Source organism: Diachasma alloeum, unplaced genomic scaffold, assembly GCF_001412515.2.
Source record: "Diachasma alloeum isolate Michigan unplaced genomic scaffold, Dall2.0 Dall_scaffold_00177, whole genome shotgun sequence".
NCBI lineage: Eukaryota > Metazoa > Arthropoda > Insecta > Hymenoptera > Braconidae > Diachasma > Diachasma alloeum.
Window position 1 is genome coordinate 1,981,979 of NW_021680343.1, and position 26,136 is coordinate 2,008,114.

Consider the following 26,136-nt stretch of genomic DNA (forward strand, 5'->3'; position numbering starts at 1 on the left):
AAAAATCCCCGAAAGCGCATTCCTCATCTCTTTCACATTTTGTCACCTAATTTTTCCTGAAGTATTTTCTCCATGTACGAAATTAATCTCGCCCGGCCCGCGAGGCAGATTGATAATAAACCCTCTTATTTCTCGAATCGTGCTCTCGCCTGCCGTGGGTGGTGGCAAAAAGGATCCCCCAGTGATGGATGACCAGAGCCCTCGCTGTCCCTCAACCCCCCCCCCCTCTAATTCACCTACGCATCCCAAAGCGTTCCCACGCACATACGCGAAAACACACCTGACAAAGCTGCAAGCCTCTGTGTGTATCGACCGCGCTAAACTCAAAATGTGGGATGCATGATACCACCGACATGCGCTCATGTCCAAATAAAAAAAAGCCGCAACGTCAAAACGTTACGCCCGTCGAATATCAACGTTCACTCTCTCGTCATACCTTTAAAACGCGTAACACGTTGCACGTAATAGATATTCTCTATCTAGATTCCCACCATCATTCCTCTCACCCCAAATGGTGCACGCTTCTCCAACATATTCCCAGTCCCTCTGACTGTCCGGGAAAAGGGATTATCCTCTTCGTGCGTATTTCGATGCACCTCCAGTTGAAGTGGGCGTACGACAGTTCGTTCGATGCTACAAAAGGAGAGGGTTGGCGGGGGGGCTTCATTGATCCACCAACAATTGTCGATCAATCCTGAAGTGCAATACGGGAAAGCATTCGGGGTACGTTAACAACCTCTCATCTGTGGCACTCAAACGGGGCTAAAGTACCCGTTTCATGGACTACTGATGCCCTATGTGGAGACTGCAAATGTCTTTGGTATTAATAGGCATCGCTGCTCCAGGGATGAATGGGTGATGGGGCCGAGAGGGGAGGGGATGGAAGGGCGAGAGGGAGGGGGGGGGATATAAGTTGTGAGGTTGCGGAGGGATTTGAGCTTCGGCCGAGAAATCGCTGGCGAGTGCTTGAATCGATATTGGTCCCAAGGCAGCCGACGAAGGTGTTCCTGGAGTATCATCCTCTGTTATCTAAACTACCCTTTGTCGAAGGGTAAAGCTACGGAGACACCGGGGATTACGGGGTTGGGGGACGGTGGACGTTGGATTGGAGAATTTTTGGAAGGTGAATTTTTTAAAGGAATTTTCAGGCGTAATGACCCGGGTGGATATGGTTTAATTATTCCATCTGAATTTCGATCGGTGGAGGTAGTTTATTTGGTTTAACCGTCGAGGGGTCGCACAATCAGGGAATCCCCGCCGTTCTTCGATTTTTTCTTTTGCACAGAAGGGTTGCGAGGGTAAAATTCATGGGAATTTGTATTTCCATTTTAAAATTTGTAGAGCACAATTTTGGTTGGTCCAAACTTACGTCAATTAATTATTAAAGCCTTTTCAAAACTCGAATCGGTTGAAATCCGAGGGTTTAACCACAAAATTTCGAAAGTTTGCACCTAATGAGATAGAGATTTTGCCAGAAAATTCGATCTCGTAAAGAGTTTTGTTCATTTCTGTCTTTCTGCTGCTCAAAGACTTGAAATTCTATTAGATCTTGAGTGAAATGTGTAAAATCCTACACTGTTAGAAAATTACTCCTGAAATTTCAAGTATTCATTCATTCGTTCACACGAAATTCCCATGTATTTTGTTATTGAAAAATCAGTTGAATTCTGGAGTATTCAATGGAATTTCAATTTTCAGGTTCACATGATAATGAAAATCATTAAATAATTTGAAAATTCAAGCAACAATTTTCCTGAATTTTCAATCCCCTTAAAATTCGGTGGATATGATGCTCAATTTCTGCAATGAATTTGAAAATTCTAGATATCATGGAAATATCAGTGATAATCTAACATGAAAAACTCAATTATTTTGTATTTCCAAACTGAATGAGAGATCCAAATTCACAACATTGAGAATTCGGGGGCAACTATTGCATAATTTTTAAAAAATTTCTAACAGTGTGGCTTTTTTCTAGGGAATGAAAGAAATTAATATTTTAATTTTTCGTGTACGCGAAAGGAATATTTTCTGGAATATTCTAGGACTTCTAGGAAAGGTCCTTGGGGAATGGAATTCGTTTGTGTGCACTGCATGCGAAATTTCCTGAATTCCTCCCCTCAATCGCTTCGTTCAATGTCGCTCTCCTGAAAATTACTACTAACACTTCACAATATTTTAATTTCATTTCAACAGTATAGGCCGAACGGTTTGAGGGACAGAAGAGCACAGTCACAACTTTGCATCCGGATTTTTCTATATTAAAATATTTCTTACCATGCAACAATTAATTACACTAAATGCATCAGAACAATCCGTCCTCTGTAATTAACAATTAAATTTTCTCATTTCAAGCTTCCTTCGCCCCCACAGCGCGATAAAAATTCTTCAAACGAAAGAAAATGTTTCTTCAATCGAGAATAATTTTCTTAATTGAAGAAACATTTTCCCTCAGTGTCGCAATACGAAGCTTACACCACCCCACTTCAACGAAGTTTACTCTGAAGTTTCCACTCGCGTTTTTTCTCTAAGAATCCGCCTGCACATTGTAAACAAACATACCCCCATGCAATCGCAATACTCGCGGTTACCAGACGTATTGAAGAATCCGTAAACACTGGGAAAATGAATTGCACGTATTTTTTTCCATTACAAAAATTGATGCACTGTGTACGTATAGAAGTCATAATATTGAGAGGGCCGATAATGATGTCGGCATAAAAAACGAAAAGGGGAGCTTGTGCCTGTACCGCCCATCCGTATTTCTCAGGACTGGCTGAGAAATTTTTTTTCTTTTTTTATTTCGCAAATATTTGGTAACAACAAGTAATTTCGAGAGAAATTTTCAATTTTCTACCGTGGAAACATCGTTAAAAAAAATCCAAATCATTTGCTATCGAATTCTTAAAATATTTCGACCTCAGAATTTAAGATTTTTCAAATTTCCAGTTGGTCCATAATTAAATGGAGTGCGAAATACATATTCGTTATACATTTCCACATTCATTGCGACCTTTTCGATAGCAGAAAAATACCTTCATCAGTTATTATTGGCTATTTTATCAGCCTCCGTGTTTGTGGGTAATTCAGCTCGATTGTTTCGGGTAATCGGTGGCCACTGGAACATCGGGAAAATTAAGAATAATTTATTATTATCACGTATTTTGTAGTATTCACGTGAAATCTTTCTCAAAATAGAGCCAAAGAATGGACACGAAGGATGAAAATAGGAAAAATTATAACAGTTGGTCTGCATTGCTCAAAAAAGTCATCAAAACAAGGTGCACTGATAGAATGATTAATTTATTCCAAATGAAATTCGTTAACTATTAACGAATGGTAGAGTTGAATATGACCAAATGAATATTCGTTAATCGTTAACGAATGGTTCACTTGAATAGCGAAAGTCAAGTCAAACAAGGCTCCTCAAATGTACATTCGTTAACTATCAACGAATGAATATTTGGTGGAACCGAATAGACGCTAACCTCCAACCAAAATCCATTCGTTAACAATATCTAATCCGTTCTATCCGTGTGGGCGGTATTGGACGCATGCCGGGCGGTATTGCCCTCAAAGTTCGATTCCTTCGCTCACTGGCCGATGACCATTGAATTACATAATTAAATATGTTTAATGTTAATAAAAAATCTGTCCTCTTCACATCTTCGAGTAAACACCTCGAAGAATCCATTCTAACCGTTTATGACTCCTTGTAGAGTACGCGGCTGGAAAAAAGACTCATTTCCCTTAGGTGGGCGGCACCAGCTCCCCTAATACACAAGTGCTGGAGTGAAAAAAAAACCGCATTTTAATCGATTGCGTCCGCACTATTAGTTGTATTATTCCGTCACATTGGGACGGTTGGTGAGGGGGTGGGAGATTGCTCCGTCGGGACCACAAGGTTGGATTCGAAAGCTTTTGAAATCCAATTGTGGATGGAATCGCGGCGGTAATCGCCGGTAATTTCTCTCGAGAACTGGGAAACGAGAGGCAGAGTGGAAGGAACAACGGGGCACGACTCTGCTACGACGGCGGGCGGCGGGAGTGAAGAGGAATGGTTGAGTGGGCAGGACGGGAGAGGAGAAGTGAGGTAGAAAGGCCTCTTCCTCGTTTACCGAAAATAAAGAGGAACGAGACTGGAAAAGGGAGAGCAGAAAGAGGGATTTTTCGATTGCCTTTTAATTTTCTCCTTTCCTTCTCATTTTTTTTCTCTCTCTCTCTCTCTCTCTCTGTCTCTCTCGCTCTCTCTCTGTCCCTCCTGCTTCTTTTGGCCGGACTACGACTGGCGTCGACCTCTCGGGTACTGCGATAAGACGGTCTCCGTTAACCGATTAAACGCTCCAGCCTCTCTCCATTGGGTGGATGCGGTTCAGTGGTGAAGCGCGCAGGAGGCGCGCCGATGGCGTCCTCCTTTCTCCACTCGTCGGGGAAAGAATCATCTCGAGGGTCATAGAGGATACCCGGATCACCTTCTCTTCACCTCCTCTCCGCACCATCATCGTAATTCTTCGGGTAATCCTGATACCTCTTCAGTGATACTGTTGTCCACAATCATAGAATCCTAGTGGACTTAAGTCCTTGAAACATCGGGGTGGATGCGGGGATTTGACAGGTCGCGGGGGGGAGTGGGGGGCTCTAATGAATGGGGAGGAGCTTCCGTTGGGAGTCTTTCGGGGAGTACCCAGACAGCTTTTTGTCTCAGTCAATTGATTAAAACTGTCTTGATGATATCGTTCTTTTGGTCTTCGTTCGGGGGTATTGCCTCGCGCCGGATGCAAACTCACTTGTGTGGGGGAGCTTGCGCGTCCGTAGAAGTTCTGACACCGGATATTAAAAAGAAAATCCCGCTAAACGGGGAGGGACTCGTCCTGCTCTTGAAATCGCGGGGCTTCGGAACTAATCTATTTAATTGTTGATTGTCTCCGGAATAATATTGTCTTTATGGAGAGAATCAAATTAGAGATTGCGTCGGGGAATATTCATCAGGGTTTGGTGAATATTTTTGAATGTAATTTGACATTTTCGATATTTTGGCGAAAAGTGTCATGTAATCACGAACATCGCACTGTTTTCAGCTAAAATCAGAATTGAGGAAATTATCCTTTGAGTACTGCTGGACTTTCAAAGTGTAGTGAATATTTTCTTCAAGCTTCTCTGCAAGGAAACGAAGGTAAACTGTTAAAAATTTTACACTGAAAGTTCCGGTAAGGGTCTTAGAAATTTCTAGCAAGTGACATGTTTACGGAAATTTCAAGGAATTTTGGAATTGATAATTATAATTTCATGTGCAATTATTCCGGGAAAATTAGTGGAACATCAGGACAATTCAGAAAAAGCTCTCCTTGAATTCCAGATTCCTTTGAATTTTCCAGGAATTCCTCCAAAATTTCTGGGAATTCCAAGAATTGTGAAGGATTTCTTAGAAAATTCAAGGAAATTTGGCAGTGAATATTCATTTCCTCCTGAGAATTCACGTAAATTGTGCAATTTCTGTCCTCCTGCCGGTAAAAAAGCGGGACTTTACCTGAATTTCCAGAGGAACTTGCAATTCTATTCACTTTTTTCCCGTTAAAACAAAATCAACGTCTTTTTCCGGAAAATTCAGCTGAATTTTTTCAACAGTGTTTCAAGTTTAAAAGCAAAATTTTTATTCTGCAAAACCGTGACACGTTTATTCGTTTACAATAAATTTTCCGCGAAAATTTCAATAATCGTGAGGGTCTCAGGGTATTACAATTAAAAAAGATTTCGCCCCGCGATTACTCTTCCTTTGTAATCATTTCATCGCCGAAATTGGATGACAGATGCCTGGAAATGAGAGATGGATCCCTGAAAATGACTGACGTTGTCATTTCGGCATTTTTCACTCACTGAATTTCCGAATTCCGAATCCCTAATAATTGAGACGAAACTCCTGGAAATCATTATTTCCCTCTGCAATGCATAAACCCTCCCCTGAATAATCCCCAAAATCACCGATACCCCCCAGAAATTGAATGCATAATCTGTTACTCCACGGATACCGATCTACCATATCACTGTTAAATCGAAAAGCACTTATTGTCGAATATTACCCCGTGGCATTTTTCCAGCCTCGTTGTTATCATTCCCTCAAATCAACGAATTATCCATCCCCTCTACATTAAATCATACTACCAATTCACCTCTGTCCCACACGTACATCCACCATTCCACGAACTATTACGATATAAACCTGACGCAGACGTATAACGCGAGTCGAAATATACCGATCGTACATCGAATTCATTTCGCGTGTTCACTCGGATTATTCGACATTGGAAATTTCGTTATCACCAGCGTCGATCGAATCGACAAATTGTCGATGAAGGGTGGGATACGGCGGGGGTGGGGGGCAGCACTGAGGGATAGTGCCTCGGAGGGTTCGATCGCAAAATTATCGAAATTTGCAGTGTGCTCGCGTTTTCCGCTGGTATATACTTTACGTGCCGATTGAATTTTCACTGGTAAAGTCTACCATGCACACTACTCCCTCCTCCCACCTTCCCATGCATTCAATACCCGACGGAGATTTTTTATCCTCCCCCCCTCGCCGTTTTTTTCTAGCAACGGTGTGGCATTGATCAAAACTCTTGGAAATAAATCGATCAGTTCCCTAAAGCGTATTCAGTGTCACTGTCCGGAAAATTAGTAGTCAACTGTCGATAAAATTTTGTTTTTTTTTAGGAGTGTGCCTTACGGTCGGAATGACAAACACATATTTGTTTTATACTCAGCCCTGACCACTAGACGACTTTTATCATCACTAGAGTAAATTAAAAGAGTTACTTGACACATTTAAAAAAATTCATCAAAATATTTGCACTTCTAGGGTATATTTCCTGTGGAGTGAAAATTTTGTGAGAGAAAGACTCGTAGTGCGCCTACTGACTGATTGATTGATATTAATTTAAAATTAACAAAATTATTGAGTAGAATCAACTAATTGACTAATTCAAAAATTAATGCCATCAAAAATTCATGATTATGCCGATGTCTGAAAAGGATTATTTGAATTGGCAACGGTAATAATAACGAAATATATGATAATTACAGTGCATACCTCTGGGTAGACAGCAAACAATGTAAAATACAATGTGAATATGTAACATGATATATGAAAAATTTTGTGAGAGAAAGACTCGTAGTGCGCCTACTGACTGATTGATTGATATTAATTTAAAATTAACAAAATTATTGAGTAGAATCAACTAATTGACTAATTCAAAAATTAATGCCATCAAAAATTCATGATTATGCCGATGTCTGAAAAGGATTATTTGAATTGGCAACGGTAATAACAATGAAATATATGATAATTACAGTGCATACCTCTGGGTAGACAGCAAACAATGTAAAATACAATGTGAATATGTAACATGATATATGAAAAATTTTGTGAGAGAAAGACTCGTAGTGCGCCTACTGACTGATTGATTGATATTAATTTAAAATTAACAAAATTATTGAGTAGAATCAACTAATTGACTAATTCAAAAATTAATGCCATCAAAAATTCATGATTATGCCGATGTCTGAAAAGGATTATTTGAATTGGCAACGGTAATAATAACGAAATATATGATAATTACAGTGCATACCTCTGGGTAGACAGCAAACAATGTGAAATACAATGTGAATATGTAACATGATATATGAAAAATTTTGTGAGAGAAAGACTCGTAGTGCGCCTACTGACTGATTGATTGATATTAATTTAAAATTAACAAAATTATTGAGTAGAATCAACTAATTGACTAATTCAAAAATTAATGCCATCAAAAATTCATGATTATGCCGATGTCTGAAAAGGATTATTTGAATTGGCAACGGTAATAACAACGAAATATATGATAATTACAGTGCATACCTCTGGGTAGACAGCAAACAATGTGAAATACAATGTGAATATGTAACATGATATATCACTTATGTGAATATTACACTGGCTACTGTGGCCAATTCAATTCCCGATGGCAAATCACAACGACAAATAGTGCGTCATCATTTGCACGTAATACTAGCCTAGGTTTGCAAAATATTAATATGAGGACATTGGTGGATGAATAGCCGTTTGTGAGGGGATAATTGAATCAGGGATAATTACTCATTACGCAATTTGGTGGGGAATTGTAATGCATTGGTGACCACTCGGGGAAAATCAATCGCCGGGGATGAGTCATTTTTCATGAGAGTAGAATTTTTTTTCGCCGGGAGGAGGGGGGGCGGGGTAAATTGGACGAGGGAATACCGATTTGTGTAATCGTATGGGTAGAGAACTACACTGAGTGAACAATTTCCTCTTATGTAGACCATATTTGCTTGAGACAAGTAAATTATTTTCAATGGCTTAAGGGAAGGTTCACCCCGCAAAAAAAATTTTCGTTTTTCGAGAAAAAAAATGTTTAATTTGTATTTTCCGCGGGATTGTTCCATAGGAATCCGATTCTGTAGGTCTAATTTGTCGCCCGCATATTTTATAATTAAGGCGCGAAAATTTGTGATCATATTAAAAAAATACTTGAGAAAAAAATACGTTGGGGATTTTTATTGAGTTGAATTTTGGATTTAAAAGAATTTGAATTCCTAATTTTGAGTGGCCGGAGACAATTTTGACCGACAAAATCCGATGCCTAAGGAAAAATCAGGCAGAAAATAGTATTTTTATTTATTTTTCGTGAAAAACGAAAAAGTTTTCCGCACTATCTCAGTTGAAATTTAAAATGGCAAGCCTCAAGCAAGCAAAATTTGATTTTATCCCTTGGAAATGTCGAAAATTGTGGTAATTTCTACAAAGTTCTCATGATGAATTCAAAACCATTCATTTTTTCCCACGAAAATATGGGGAATGAAATCCCTTTGAAGTGCCGGATCAAAGCAACGATTTGACTACTGAAGATTTTATTGTAACCATTAACGCACATATAAGCCCCTAGTGGGGCTATAATAAAAGCAGTACTGAAATGACTCGTGGAAGTCATGCATCCATTGCTCTCTCTGCCCACTTTTCTTAGCGGATCACAGGTTTACTGGCAATGGATTTCCAATCGTAAAAGCAAATCGTAAAACGGTAATAGTCTCAGAAGTGAGAGCTAATATCAAACTGATCGTAAATATTGATTGATCGTTCCGGTATATCGATTTTGACGATCGTCACGTTCTACCTGTTTTATTGTTCAGAAGGAATTTGTTGTCGATGGTCAGGATGAATTTAAACTATTTTCATTCACTTCCATATCGATTCATGATTTTTTGCCGATGATTTGATTTTGATTTAATGTTCTGTGTCTTCATGAAACATGGCTCGAGGAGTTCAAGTATAGGAACATTCTTCGCTCTAAAAATCTCAATATAATTACTTTATTGTTTCTATTCTTTATTGAATTTCCATTTTTTGAAAAAAAAAATCCTACATCGTGAGGCAAGTTCTGTGTAAATTATCCTTGTGTTAAAAAACTTTTTTTTATTGTGGGATAATAATTTTTACATGAGACAATTAAATAAACTCGGAGAAGAAATTGGAGAAAAATGACCAAACAAGGCATCTAATCGTGGAGTGGAATCCATTTTTAGATCTTTTTCACCATATCGGGGCACAAAATGCGAGAAAAGAGTGATTTTTTCTCCGCTGACTTGGGAAAATTTTGTAAATGTGAGACTAATTTATACATGGAGAAAATTATTTGGTGAATCTCGACAAGTTGTTGTTGAAATTTATCAACTAGTTGTTGAAATTCATCAACTAGTTGTTGAAAAAATTGATTACACCAACCAGTTATTGAATTTCAACAACTAGTTGGTGAAATTAAAAAACTACCTAATTAAAATTCAGAAAAAATTTAAATTTCATTCGACAGCCATTAGTTAAATTTTTTTTCTCTTTGAAATTTCGCGTTATTTCGCAATTGAGAATTCGAAATTAATCAATTAGTTGTTAAATTTCACCAACTAGTTATTAAAATTCATCAACCAGTGGTTGAAATGTAATAACTGATTGGTAATTCATTTTTTCAACAACTAGTTGTTAGTTTGAACAACTAGTTGGTGAAATTCACCAAATAATTTTCTCCATCTACCAAAATTGTAAAATTTACCATTCATACTATCAAAAATTATCCCATGAATCTGAACGATTGCTCAATATTGCATAATAATTCAAATATATGGAGAAATTTTTCTGTGACTCAAAAATCAACTATTGACCAACAGTAAAAATTAAGAGTCGATATACGTTCACATAGTATTTTTTAATTTCACTTTCTCTTCCTGTACAGCAAAATTTGACTTGCGTTTAATCCCAAATCGTTCGCATCATTCACAAAAAAATACTGTACAGCTGCAGGAAATTTTCCCGTACAGAGAACCGTAACTTCACCCTCTACGGATGTCATGTTTTTACTAAACAAATCGTAAAATGCCGAAAAAAAATTTCCACGATTTTCTAAATACAATTTCCGTCCAACTTTTCTCTCCGCGCTGAAACACTAAAATCAAATATCTAAAAAATAACTCATTTTTTCCAGTTAAATATCTGAGGGAAGTGACGCCCTACTTCAGGAAGGCGTCAATCATCCAAGAGGTCGGCTGGGAGCTCCAGAGAGGTTTTTTAAGTGCGACACCACCCCCACCAAAGTCACCCCCGAGAGCGGACACTCGTTATCTACCCCTTCAGCTATGTAGACTCACGAGAGCCCACCCGTCCTCGGATCCTGGTGAGTTATCGTTATCATTTACATTCACCGAGCACAATTAAATAGACCGAACGCTCTAGCCTTCATTCAGCATTTCCCCTGGAAAATTCAGTAAACTCATCTACTCCGAAAAATCTGGACAAACTCGTTAATGATGAAAGAAACGTGAAGATTCAATTCCCTGAATAGTCGAGTCAATTTTGTGGAGTTTAGCTCTGTAAATGCGTCAGTTTTCATTGAATTTTTTTCTTTATCCTGCTAGGGCTCTTAATTCCCCACAGTTTTCTCTCCCGTCGCGCACTGAACAAAGGCAAAAAAAAACGTGAGTCAAGAGAGGTGTATACTCTACGTAGACTCAAGAAATGAGAAGTAAGAGGGGTCGGGAGGGGAGCTATGGGGTAAGAAAAGCAATCAGAAACGTGCTGTATCTACTACTTGTATCTACGGCGCTCTAAAAAGTCCTCGCGGGCAACTCGGTTCAACGTTCATCGTCTCCATAAGATGTCTGCATGTGCGTTTGCATAGTAAAATTTTTAAAACGAACAGTCGATCATGAAAGCCGTATATTCCTTCATTTTCTTCATTTTATGGAATATCAAATTTTAGTATTTTTGAAATCGTGGAAATAATGGAGATGGAACATGATTGATTCAGAAATTTTATTCATTCGGACTATCAATGGAGGCTATTCAAGTGCTTCATTTACATTGTACGGGCCTTTTTTTTTACTGAATCTCTCTTCAACATTTGTAGGTGAACATATGAGCTGCTATTTATGCGCCATTTCATCTCACAGTTTTAGGGGAAAATTGACACTTTGTGGATAGTTTTGTAGCAAGTTTCAGAAGAGCGACATTTAATTGCATTTGAGGGAAAAATTACGGAATTCCAATATTTCTTGCAGTATGAAGACGTAAATTTACGATTGAATGTTCAATATCAAATAATTTGATTCAAGTTACGGTGAATTTTCCAGAATTATTTTGATTTCTATCAATTTTGATGACATAATTGGACAGAACGTCACAGTTTCTAATAATTTTTTCATGAAATTGTCAACTGTCAATGAAATCTCATTGAAACTTTTAGTTCATAGAAATTTCAAACAGCAGAATTTGCCGGAATATTCCTTACGATTTGTCCTTAACTCCTCTGGGAATTCAATGTTCCCTGGGAATATCAATTGTTTGAATTTTAATGAAATAATTGAACTGAACGTCACAGTTTCTAATAATTTTTTCATAAAATTGTCAACTTTCAATACAATTTCATTGAAACTTTAAGTTCATAAAAATTTCAAACAGCAGAATTTGCCGAAAATTTCCTTATAATTTGTTCTCACCACTTCTGGGAATTGTATTACATTGATTCATAAATTTCATCAATTCAATTCGACAATCAGGAAAATTAGCAAATACATTATGAAGGAGTTGGTTTCATCTAGGGCCCCATTAATTCCATCAAGTTTATGTACAAATTGGAGAGCCTCCTCTCGTGCTGTATCACCACTTATGAGCGAAATTCCCGTACTAATATAGTGTCACAATGAGCGTGTATCACCGAGCGTAAACATATGAATTTCGTTATCGTTGCAATCGCATCGGTAATCGTATGGTACCAGTAATATAAGGCTAACTAGGTTGTTATCGTTCCAACATCGCTGCGGTCATGATTAACGAACAAAGATAATTGCATTCGCCTGATGCTGGTGAACTGGCGTATGGTATTTCTGTAACAAACCAATTGTACGCATCATCATAGGCGGGTATTTCTGGTAATGCGCATGGATTTGGAAAATTATTTAGGTGAGAAGGTTCTTCGTTCAATCAAAACTTGCGGTCAAAACTTGATTGTTAAATGAAATCTTTTATTAATTAGAAATAAAATAATTGTTTAGACGACGAAGACAATGAATTCATTAACATGTAGGGGAGGATGGGGCGAAACGGCCCCCCTTCAATCGTCAATATTTTCCGATTCAATAATCCGATTGGGATGAGTTAGAGCTCGTTTTGAAGAATGAAAAATTATCTTCAAAATGAAGTTGAAACTGGGAATTTTCACAATATCATTCACAAGTTATTGACAATTGAAGGGGGGCCATTTTGCCCCACCCTCCCCTAATAATCCTTTATTTTAGTCAAAGAAATTATTTGTTTGATTCAATATTTGCATTTAAATAAGTGCAATTCCTGGAAATTTTTGCCAAGTACACTGAGAAAATTATTTGCTTTTTCAAAAAATTAACGAACATTCGTCGAAAATTGAGCACATATTTCTCGAGTGAAATTAAAAAATAATTTCTGAATTTCAATGCATTAGTTGTTAAATTTCACCAGAAACTAAGTGCGAGAATATTGTTGAGATGAGTAGAACCAATTTCGAATGAAGATTTTTATTCGAGAATATTCCCCGTTCAACGATAAATCTTTTATCTAAAAGATGAAGTACACCATCACTGAAAGGAAAAAAAAACATTTGAAAAATTGTGCTTCATATTTATAAATTATTTCTAATACAGTTCCATCGAGATTTGCCCCTGACGCTCCCCGGGGAGGAGCTCGACCACAAGGACCAAGACTCCGGCCGATGGATTATTAATAGATTCTCTCAAAGTTTCGGCCCCCGTCAGAGGGATAAATTCCACATTTCAGTTTCTCTCCAGTTCCTACATCTTCTCACACACCCCCTATAAATCCGTAATTCCTTGTATCACCATTGAAACAACTATTTATGCATCGCGAAATGCCTCCAAGCCTCGGGTGTAATTGAATTTCGTTAATGAGAGTCGTTGGAACTTTCATCCTTGCCACCGCGGTTGATTCCCATTGGTGAATGTTGGCACTGGGGTATTCACGCGCCGTCTGCGCTAGAATTCCTCTACGAGTCACTGGGGATGCAAGTCACCATTTGACATTTCAGATTCAAAGGCTGTCGGCGCCATAACGTATCCCGCCATATCGATTACCCCCAGCTGCTTTATCTAGTATTCATGCCCATTGCAATGGTATTTAAATATTTGAGATGAAAAACGACGCTATGAGATCAACTGTGGGAGATGATTCGTCCGGCACTATTAGAAAATTACTCCTGAAATTTCAAGTTAAAAATCTTAACATTTTTAACCATCACTCACTCACACGAAATTTTCGTATATTTCGTTATTGAAAAATCAGTTGAATCCTGGAGTATTAAATGGACTTACAATTTTCAGATCTACATGATGGTGGAAGTTATTAAATAATTTGAGCATTCAAGCTACAATTTTCGTGAATTTTCAATCCATTCAGAATTCAGTTGGATGTGATTATTTGTACAATTTCAGAAATGAATGTGAACATCCTAGATGTCATTGAAATATCCGTAATAAATCTATCATGGAAGATAATTATCCTGAATAGCCAACCTGAAGGAGAGATTCCATGTACGATTCGATCTTAAATGGAATTCAAATTCACAACTTTGAGAATTCAAGTGCAACTATTGCTTAATTTAAAAAAAAAGAAAGAGGAAAGATAGTTTTGATTTTCAGGCACATGTCAATGATTTTCGATGATCCATCCCTAATTTTGAGGAATCCATCCTCAATTTTAAGGAATTTGCGATTGTGTCAAGTCTTGCAGGTTAAAAAATCCCGAGCGCTTGCGCTTGTATGCTTTTTGGAAATTTTTATCAAGGGGGAGATGCAATAGAATTGTAAGAAATTCCATCATTGGAAATTGACAATATGATGAAAAATTAACGGAACCTGGGAATTTCAGTTCAATTGTTCAATGAACATTAATAAATATCAAGAAAATTTGGGTAAATGTATACTTATTTTTTAACTAATTGAAATCTAAGCGTAATTTGGTCCCGAATACTCATGGCTTGATTAAAAATTTAAGCAAATTACAATTTTTGTTTGCGCTTATACACTTAATGGAAATTTTTGTCAAGTGTTAGATGCACTTGAATTTTAAGAAATTCTATCATTGGTAAAATAAAAATGAAAGGAACTTGGAAATTCTAGTTCAATTATTTCATGAACATTAATAGACATTGAGGAAATTCCGGTCAATATATCCTTCAATTTTTAATTAATTGAAACTCCATAATAAACAACTTATAATTTAATACATAATTTGGTACCGAATTCGTCTGTTCTCATGGAAAATGCAAATAAATAGGTAAATTCTCATCTTGTTGCTTCTAAAAAATATAAAGTCCCTCTAAAGTTTCCGTAAAACCTAAAATTTCATGATTTTCCTCCCCTAAATTGAATATTCAACGTCACTCTTCCGAAAATTACTACTGAACTACCGATGAGATTGCGTTCAAGTTCCAAATGGACCGCTCAAGTCCAACACTCGCAAATAAATTCTGGGAATCATCCGGTTGATGATTAATTTATTCCAAACTCGAGATTGACATTAAACTTTGTGAAACAGTTGAGGATGACAGGGGGTGCATCGGTAGTCAGCCTGAATTGACACTCATTCTGTTGCCCTAGGACGAACTAATGCGGGTAAACTCAGTTGACTGGTCATTCGATCGTTCGACTGTAACGATCGCAACTCTCCCTCATCCCGACCTCTGCCCCAATTCTGTGTATCCACGGTGCCATCTGAAACGTAATTTAAAGTCAGGATGACTATTCAGAAGTTAGTGTTAATTAAACGTTAAGGGGTGAACTAAAGTAAATGTGATTTGCTGGACTCTTTTCTCGTGTAAAACTTGCACGAATAACAGGGCAATAACAGGGGAACTGTAAAATGTATCCTCGCGATAGTTAATTCATTACGACCGGTGCATTGCAATCCATTGGAGTTGATTTTATCTGGCGATAAAACATTGTTCCGTTGTAACAAATTCCGAATACAACAAATTCCTCGAAATTTCCATGAAACTGTCACTCGATAAAAATTTCCAAGAAGTCTACCGGAATTTTCAGTAAAAAAATGACAACAGTGTAGAGTAAAAACCATTGTATGAGATTTCTATCACTGCCCCGTCTACTTTATTCTCCATGTATAAGCATAGCCTTCAATCTCGCTGAAATAATCAACAAAAGAAATATCTCCCATAAACCAAGAACAATTTCACATCCGAAGATTACTTCCTCAATTCAGAATATTCTTCTTGGAAACCCAGTTCCACAGCAGAAGCTAAAAGAATAAATCGCAGACCAAACTGACCCATAAATTCTGAAATTGAATCCCAACGGACCTCTGCCACCACCGCCCCGATACACCGATTATACTGTTCATGTAAACAGCTTTACGATTCAATTTGTAATGAACCACGAGCGTGTGGGCTCACAGACAGACGAGGCGGTTGCATCACGTACCAGACTTTACGATGCTGAATTTAATTCCTGATCTGCTATATTTCCATGATCCCCCTGTGCATACCATTTGCTTAATATCGCGCCAGTACAAAATATTTGAATTACCGCTTCGAACCCCGCATTCTCAAGCGGATTCATCATTCCTGACGTTATTACAGCCGAGTGGCCCTTCCATCGCTGCTGGAGACACAACCAGCAGGAAATTCCCTCGAAAATAATCTAAACACACCCGGAATCGCGGAAATGTCGACATTGTTATGCGCTAATTCCTTCTAATGATTCCAGAAATTCACGGAAACAACTGGACCCGTTGCGCATCCGTTTCGCCTTCTTCCACTCCTCCACTTTATTCCGTTGTATACACGGTGCACAGAAACCCTCTCAGTTCGACCTTACGCTAACTAGTTAGTAGTTAGACAGACAATTCGAAATTTCAAACCCAGCGAAGTGTCGAGGAAGGGATGAGGCAGATGGCGAGAGAATGCCGAGTACAACCGGTAGATAGAGGGTTTGAGAAGGGCAGCAATAACTCCTGATTCACTGAAATTTTACTTGAGTGTTTTATTAATTTCAGTTGAATGTTTGGAAACATGGATTCATCACGAAAATTGATTTGCGTTGGCTGCATTTCGTAACGAACTTTATAATGCTGAATTTAATTCCTGATCTGCTACATTTCCATGATCCCCCTGTGCATACCATTTGCTTAATATCGCGCCAGTACAAAATATTTGAATTACCGCTTCGAACCCCGCATTCTCAAGCGGATTCATCATTCCTGACGTTATTACAGCCGAGTGGCCCTTCCATCGCTGCTGGAGACACAACCAGCAGGAAATTCCCTCGAAAATAATCTAAACACACCCGGAATCGCGGAAATGTCGACATTGTTATGCGCTAATTCCTTCTAATGATTCCAGAAATTCACGGAAACAACTGGACCCGTTGCGCATCCGTTTCGCCTTCTTCCACTCCTCCACTTTATTCCGTTGTATACACGGTGCACAGAAACCCTCTCAGTTCGACCTTACGCTAACTAGTTAGTAGTTAGACAGACAATTCGAAATTTCAAACCCAGCGAAGTGTCGAGGAAGGGATGAGGCAGATGGCGAGAGAATGCCGAGTACAACCGGTAGATAGAGGGTTTGAGAAGGGCAGCAATAACTCCTGTTTCACTGAAATTTTACTTGAGTGTTTCATTCATTTCAGTTGAATGTTTGGAAACATGGATTCATCACGAAAATTGATTTGCGTTGGCTGCATTTCGTAACGAACTTTATAATGCTGAATTTAATTCCTGATCTGCTACATTTCCATGATCCCCCTGTGCATACCATTTGCTTAATATCGCGCCAGTACAAAATATTTGAATTACCGCTTCGAACCCCGCATTCTCAAGCGGATTCATCATTCCTGACGTTATTACAGCCGAGTGGCCCTTCCATCGCTGCTGGAGACACAACCAGCAGGAAATTCCCTCGAAAATAATCTAAACACACCCGGAATCGCGGAAATGTCGACATTGTTATGCGCTAATTCCTTCTAATGATTCCAGAAATTCACGGAAACAACTGGACCCGTTGCGCATCCGTTTCGCCTTCTTCCACTCCTCCACTTTATTCCGTTGTATACACGGTGCACAGAAACCCTCTCAGTTCGACCTTACGCTAACTAGTTAGTAGTTAGACAGACAATTCGAAATTTCAAACCCAGCGAAGTGTCGAGGAAGGGATGAGGCAGATGGCGAGAGAATGCCGAGTACAACCGGTAGATAGAGGGTTTGAGAAGGGCAGCAGTAACTCCTGATTCACTAAAATTTCACCAGCGCTCCTGTTCGTTCCATTATCCAACCCTATCTTCCCCCATTGGTCTCGCTATCGACGTGACGTTTCTCCTCTCTCTTCCTATTCCCTTCAGCAAACCCAATTATTGTTTCTACGTTAAAATCTCCATGATACAATGCTCACGAAACTGGACTACATGGAAGTGTGGAAATCCAACAGAACAGAGCACCAACGGCGTGGGGGAGGGGGCCTTGGAAAACAAAACAAGAGGGCGAACGGACGAGAAAGAGGGGGAGAGGAGAAAAGTGAGAAAAGTGGCAGAACAACAAAGTTCGCACGAATTCATTCTCGCTCTGGTGCCCGGCGAAATTCATGAAAACTTTTCGAACGTTTCTCGTTGTCGCCTAACGTCCTGTCGTTTCACTGAACTTGGACACTTGCTGGGTGGGTTGGGGGTGGGCTTGAAAAAGAGTGGTAAAAAATAGTGGAGAAGTGCAGGAACTAAGAGATACAGTAATAGATTCAATTGTTTAGGGAGGAGGGCATTCTATCACCTGGAAAATGGGATTTAACTGTCATACTTGGGAAAAACTGTATAATGTTCAGGGATGAATGTTTCAGAGCGCTCAGAAATTCTAAGTCTTCTGCTTCTTTCCCCCATCTAGAGAGAAATATCGTGCACTGTTGGAACACATTTGAAATTTCATGAACAGTTCNGGGGGGGGGGGGGGGGGGGTAGTGAAGCCAATTTGGGAACGATGAAATCAGGAAATTTACATTTTACTGATTATTTCTCCAGCTGAGTGACTCGTCATAGAAATATAGTATTTCACGTTTTCGGTAGAGCGAGAATACTTCATTTCTATTGGTCCAAATTCAGGGGGGGGAGGAATAACCGAGTGTCGGAACAAGTTTTGCAATAATATTTTAATCTGCAACACGGGGCATTACATGGAAGAAATGATTTGGTGAATTTTAACAACCAATTGATTCATTTTGAATTCTTTGTAACGGAATTACGTGCAATTTCAGCGAGAAAAATATTCCGAGGAGTTTACAGGAAATTTCAGCCAAAAATATTTAACGGTGTTATCTATAAAAAGCAACCAGCTTGAACCGATGATTTGATAAATTTTGACTACCAAACTAGATGGTAAGGCCATATATACATTTGAAAATAAAACCGCAATCATTTATATCTTGATAATCGATCAATGTCTCGCGTAGAAGATATCGCAATAAGAAGGTTTCGCAATAATCTACAATTTGTTGTTAAATTTGATCCATGAAATTGAAGAATGTTTTATGAATTTTAGTTTATTAATTGCTCAATTTCCGCAACTAGTTGTTGAAATTCAATAACTGGCCGGTAATCCATTTTTTCAACAACCAGTTGGTAAAATTCAACAAGTACATTGTAAAAAAATTTTGTCTATAATGTCTGGTACACTTTTTATAAATTTTCATCGAATTTAATTACTACTGGAATTTCAAGGAATTTCATCACTGAAAATTCAGAATTTCGCGGAAAAATCAAAGAGAACTGTAAATTTCAATTCCATTTTTCCCTGAAAATAAATAGAACACCAGAAAATTCCGGTAAATATATTGTGGAATTTTCAGGACACTGAATGCGGTTTAGGGGGAAATCTTGAGATTTCAGATTTCACTGAAAATTCAATGTAATTTGGCACTGAATATTCATATTACATTGAAACTTCAAATCGATTAAAGAATTCTTGTCTTTATGCTGCTTAAAATTCTGAAATTTTACTGAATTTTCAGTGAAACCTGAAATTTCATGATTTTTTTCCCTTAAATGGGATTCAGCGTCACTATCCTTAAAATTAGTAGTCAAGTGTCCATGTGAAATTCCGCAAATAATTTCCTTCCTGTACGTCTGAAATTTCAATGGCATGCAAAATTTTTATGCATCACGAGGGTCACGAGGATTCCCCAGTAACATAAATGTTCAATTAATTGAAAATTGAAAAATCTACTCATCAGATTTTTAAAATCAATTTTCCGGGAATAATTGAACTAAAACCTACAGTTTCCGTTGATTTTTCGGGGAAACCATCACTTTGATAAAATCTTCCAAGAAGCTCAGCGTAAATTTCTCTCCGTACATCTCCCCTATGGATCATCTTAAAATGTGTGGTAGCCATACACATCTCAAATTCATGGGTTGTTGCTAACACCCTTTGCACCAGGACAATGTGAAGGACGGGCGTGTACTACCGGTTAACAAAAGGACTACTCTGTGGGCGTAAAGCGGAAACTTCAATGGTTATTAAACGCGATACACGAGGCAAGCGGTTGGGTGGATGGGAGTACCAGCGCGACGTGAGCGGGCGGAGGGGGAGAGGGGTTAGCGGAGCGACCAAAAGAATATCTTTACCGTCGGTGGCTTCAACAATACATCTTTCTCCCTTGTGCTCACCATTAGATCGGTTGGTCGTGCTTTTAGCCCTCGTAACGGTGTAAGTGGTGTCTAGCCACCATTGTTCGGGAATTCATTATCCCAGGCAGTGCAGTGTTTTGTAGCGTTAAGTGTTTGAAAACATGTATTCATCGCGGGAATTGATTTTTGAGGGGGTCGATTTGGTATTGGGGGGTGGAATATGTTCATTTGGGTGATGAGAGACATAATTGGTGAGAATATGGATGATGAGTGAAGGAAAAAATTCCGAAGTCCGATTTTACTGAAAATTCAATGAAATTTCAACTTTTTGAGCAGCATAATGACAATAACTCCCCAATTGAGTTGAATTTTCAATCAGAACATGAACACTGAGAGAAGAATCTCTACGGAAAGACTATTTGTTTCACGGGAAAATGTTTGATGGAGTAGAATAGATTTACTTTAGGGAAATTAACCAAATTGATCGAAGGAAATTTAATGTCTGTCACAAAAATTGAATTTTTGTCGTAATCATCAGAAATATCCTTAGAAGAATTCGAACTATTGGCGGGGAAAAATATAATCTATTATACGACAATCATTTAATCTGAGAGAATTCCACAGGTTTATACCATAGAAAGGCTGCATTGACGAGGAAAGAATATTTTTTTCAAAAAAAATTCCTCTCGAAATTATTTAGTTTTGCTGATCACAAACTTTTTGGCAAGAAAATTGTAGTTTTCTCTTGAAATTATCATTTGTTCCATGAAATTTATAAGTGTTTATCGGACAAAGATATACACAACTCGATGACATTCACTCGATGAAACCGGAGCCTCATATGATTCTCTGTAGAACGAATGCATTTACCCGAAAGACGCAAATGTCTCACGCGAACATTTACTGCTACCAAAATTATCACGTCTCGGTGGAAACTTTCGTTTTTTCCCCAAGTAATATGATTCAACCCGGCAAAATATAAGAACTAATTTTTTCCTCACTAAATATTTATTACCGAATTGCGCTGAATACTCAATTACTTGAAAATTCAAGAATAGATTTGCCTGAAAAATTTTCGTCACCGCGAGGGAGGAAGTGCATTTCTCATTTTGAATCAGTAGTTATCGGGATGCGAATAGAAAACCTCTTGATAAAATTTACCATTGCAATACCTGAGAAACTACGAGAATAAACCGAGTCCTCCCCGTTTCAATTCAGCAGGAAAATCTCGCCAGCCTTCACTCACAACATTAAATCTCGTTATTTCCTCAAGCAAGGAAAACTCTCCTCGGCTCAAGGACAATATTAATTCTTCATTCAAGAAATTTCTCAACCCATGTTTTCTTGATGTAGATGCATCAGAGAACGCCCCAGCAGCCCGTCCTCTGACGACATTTGTAAGCTTTAAACATGTTTAAAAATGCTCTCTTTTGGGTTATCTGCCTTTTCACTAGGAAATGTTTTAGAAATACTCAGGTATTCTGGGGCTCCTCTCTTTCCCTTTGATGATTTTTCACTCTAGATACGATTTTGAAGGTTTTTCCGCCGCAATGTATACAGATGCAATCTACCCAATTTTCATGATAATTCCATGTGTGTGGGGATCACAGTGATGCCGGCGAGATTGCTGGCTTTGGATATTTTTCATGCGCGGAAGAAAAACCTCCAGAGAGGCAGAATAATGAGGAATGGAGGTCAGCCGAGGAGAAATCGTGGTGAAACTGGGCTGTCTCTCAATGTCCGTTAGTTCCACGCAGTTTCTTGCTTCCCTATCGCATTCAGTAATTGTATTTTCAGGGGTTGAAAGTTCGAAACCCACCGAGAGCCTACCTACCGACAAGATAAAGCGTTTACAGTCGTTGCGAAAGCTTTTGTTTTCTCTCGGTCTCCTGCAGCTTCACTCTTTTCCATTTAACCACCTCACAACACTCACAATCCTTTTATTTTTATTCCCTTATTTTCTTGAGTTTTGTTGTATTCTCATCCTGGTGACTCTTAGCACTCCACTATTACCTGTTTGCCGCCCTTTACTAGTTTCCTACTCAGCTACTTCGACGCACGTGGATGACTTCCTGTTTTACCCTGCTCTCTCCTAGTGCTATACGAGAATTTTTTTCGTAATCGAAGTTCTTTTATACACTTAAAAATTTTCGTCTGACATTTCCGGTACACTTTTTGGAAATTTTGATCAAATTTAATTATCATTGAAATTTCAAGGAATTTCGTCACTGAAAACTTAGAATTTCGTTAGATTGGAAATTCAAATAAATTAATAAATTCTGATCCTTATGCTCCTTAAAATTCTGGAATTTTACAGAATTTTCCATCAAAACATGAATATTCAGAGAAAAGATGTTTTAGCGGTAATTTTCAGGATTAGATCCTCAATTTTATGAATTTATTCCCAATTTCTAGGAATATCTATTACTAATTTTTGAAATTTCTCGACAATTACTAGAATTACTCGACACTTTAGGAATTGTATAATTAAAATTTAAAAACCAAATTTCTGAAATTTTGCATTACGTCACTGGAAATTTGTAAAAAAATCACTTCGTTTTAGGATTTCTCACTCCTTGAATTTCACAAGCCCGCAGATCTCCCAAAACTGAAACTATTTTTTCTCTGTGTTCAGTACCAATTTTCATGGAATAATTGAATTAAAATTAAAATTAGCATTTTCTTGGCATTTCAGTGAAACTCTCACTTGAGAAAAAATTCCAATTCATGCACGGGAAATTTCATCCAGAAAGTTGTAACTGTCTGGTTTATTTCAACAAAAACCGTGTTTTTTCTTTAATATAAACAAGTGTTTTTCGGTCCAAACAGAGATTTTCTCAGTTAGAAATGGAATCATTGTTTAGACGACAAAGAGGATGAATTTAGTACTTGCGTAATGTCCCCTGTGTAAAACGAGAGGTCCCACGGCTCATAATAGTTTTCTTTTCGTTTATCTCGTACCGATTTCAGCGGCAGTATAATTTTTAATGACCGGAATAATTCGTCAGCCCCATTGTTATGACGATTCTTCCCCGCCCTGAGAGGAAGTGACATGGGTTGAGGGTGACTTCACGGGGTACATAATATGGTTGAGCCTCAGGGGAATGCCGAAGAAATTGGGAGACTGCAGCGGGCCCTCCAACGAGAGACCGGGCTCCTTTACGACTCTTATCCTCCGCGCGGTTTCCTGCACCTCTCAACATCGACGTAAAGTCACTCGGTATTCTCGTAACAGCGATCCCGAAGTGTCCCCACGAGGTGCACAAACCACTCTCACACGAAATACTTGCTATTCCTCGACTGCATTTGATGTCACATGCCGCGTCAATTAAATATGAATAATCGCTCCGGGGGTGAGAAGCGAGAGGGACAAAAAGTGTCGACTCACTGGGAGTTGTTTTCAACGAGGAAATGATTTTTCCCGGGGATGGTGTATACCCGTCGGTGTTTCAGTCCTAGTGAGATCGTTTGTAAATGTCCAAGGAGGAGCACACACCGAGATCTTCACGAAATGGCGGCTGACGGAAGGAGAGAAACGACGCCTGACACACACAAAAACTCAGTAAGAAACAAAAATAGAGAATTGCTCATTCTGGAGGTAAAAGGGAATGTGCAGCGCCACATAGATATGTGACGCTATACACCGGCATACAAGTATCTAATGTACGTGGGAAGAAAGAAGAACGTGTATTCTATATATCCCCTAAGAAATAGTAGGAGTTGTAGTTGAAATACTTTATTTGTGAGTATTTTGTGAATGTACACGTACGGAGAAGAAAGAATGACAGTGACGAGGTGTGGCGTTGAAACGTACACAATTGGCAATTCCCCGGGATAGACGAGAGAGTGAGACCGAATTCGGATGAAGGTGGCGTTGATTTCTTTGATATCACGAGTGATTGTTGGAAGTTATTGCTCGGCTTCACAACCGATCTGTTCCAAGATGAGAAATGATGCCATGTAATTCCACGATTGTTGCAGCACTCACCACGCTTCATCATTCCCTCGATGTATCATCATTTTTTCCCCTCCGTACCTGCGAAATACATCTCTGAAACCTCATGCACAAACCCTTCACAATTCTCCCCTATTGTGCCTCTGCATATGACTGAAATCGATGCTGCAAGATTACTATGATGTACGAATAACATTTATACACCCGCGATGTGGAATTTGTGCCTCAAAGTATTTCGCAAACGGGAGGGAGGGGGGTCTGGGCGTACTACTCACACTCAAATTTCTGAATAGCGGGAAAACAAGAATTCCTTAATCTACTTTGAATTTTCAATCAAAATATGAACAGTTAAACCATGATTCAGTACCAAATTACACAGAATTTTCAGTGAAGAGAGAATTCTAGGATGTGTGGACCTGTTTGATGACGCGAAATTCTTGAAAAGTCAGAACATATTATGTTTGGACAATACTTAAACATTTTTGTCTGAAATTTCCGGCGCACTCTTTGGAAATTTTTATCGAATTTAATTATCACTGAAATTTTAAGTAATTTCGTCATTAAAAATTCAGAATTTCGTGGAAAAATAAAAGAGAACTTTAAATTTCAGTTCCATTTTTCGCTGAAAATAAATAGACAACCGGAAAGTTCCGGTAAATATATTCTGGAATTTTTAGGACTGTGACACTGAATGCGATTTAGGGGGAAAAATAATGAAATTTTAGATTTCACTGAAAATTCTATGTAATTTGGCACTTAATGTTCACATTAGATTGAAAATTCAAATAAATTAAGGAATTTTCGTCTTTATGCTGCTTAAAATTCTGGAATTTTACGGATTTTTCCGTGAAACCTGAAATTTCATTATTTTTTTCCCCTAAATCGCATTCAGTGTCACTGTCCGGAAAATTAGTAGTCAACTGTCGCTGAAATTTCATGTTTTTTCTGATACTGGATGTGGTGAAAATGTTTAAAAAGTGTCCCGTAAATTTCAGTCAAAAATTTTCAACTGTGAATTATGAATTTTCAATTACGAAATTTCTAAAAATAGCCATCGATCATTTCAGGGAAAAAAGAAGAGTGTAAAGTTCACTCTAAACTACACTGTTAAATCAATTTAGCAGAACTTTCTGAAAAAAGAGCTTGAATTCAATTTAATTGGAAAAAATCAATGGAATTCCAAGTCTTTATAAAAATTCAAGTAAAGTTCTGTTTTTCCAACGGTAGGAAGACAGGAATTCGACAATTTACATTAATTTTCAGGTGAAAATGAGAATTGACTGCTAAATTCCTTCGAATTTTCAGGCAATTTCTTTAAAATCCCTGAAATTCCAGGATTTTTTGAAAGAATTCCCTGAAAAATCAGAGGAATCTGCAAGTCAAGACGTGATTTCTATGAACTTCTCTGACTTTTCATCAATTTCCCGCAATAATTAAACTAAAATTTACAGTTTAATTATAAAATCCCCCGGATTTCTCCATGAAACTATAAATTTTCAGTGTCAAAATTCCTCAAAATTCCAGTCAAAGTGTTACTTTTCAGAAATTTTGCACAGAAATTTTTTACGGAAATTTCTAACAGTGTGTATTAAAAATAATCAATGATGAAAAATGTAATTTACGGTAATTCTTAACACCTTCCACTCTCGCCTTGACACCGTTTCCTTCCCCGTGCTCACTCGCTAAAAGTTTCCTAGAAGTATACCAGAAATTTCCAACAGTACATTGCCGTCACGACTCTGCCAGCTTCCACTTTCCCTGTATCCCACTAGTTCTATCTGAACCCTCATAGACAAACCCCGCACAATCCTCCCCTATACCCTCCCTGTATACGCCCGAAATCCACGCTGCAAGATTACTATAACGCCCGACTAATATTTATACACCCGCGATGTTCAATTTGTGCCACAAAGTATTCCGCAAACGGGTTGGACGCGGCGAACGAGGAGGGG

At 38.3% G+C, this 26,136-nt stretch overlaps 1 protein-coding gene across 1 annotated transcript in view; it reads left to right on the top strand.

The window, feature by feature from the left end:
• The window catches only part of LOC107037011 (beta-1-syntrophin), a 207,556-nt gene that overhangs the window by 113,707 nt on the left and 67,713 nt on the right, over positions 1 to 26,136 (top strand). Inside the window, exon 2 of the mRNA XM_015255323.1 lies at positions 10,545 to 10,733. Within this exon, the coding sequence (XP_015110809.1) occupies positions 10,545 to 10,733 (189 nt within the window). The remainder of the gene's footprint in view (positions 1 to 10,544; positions 10,734 to 26,136) is intronic.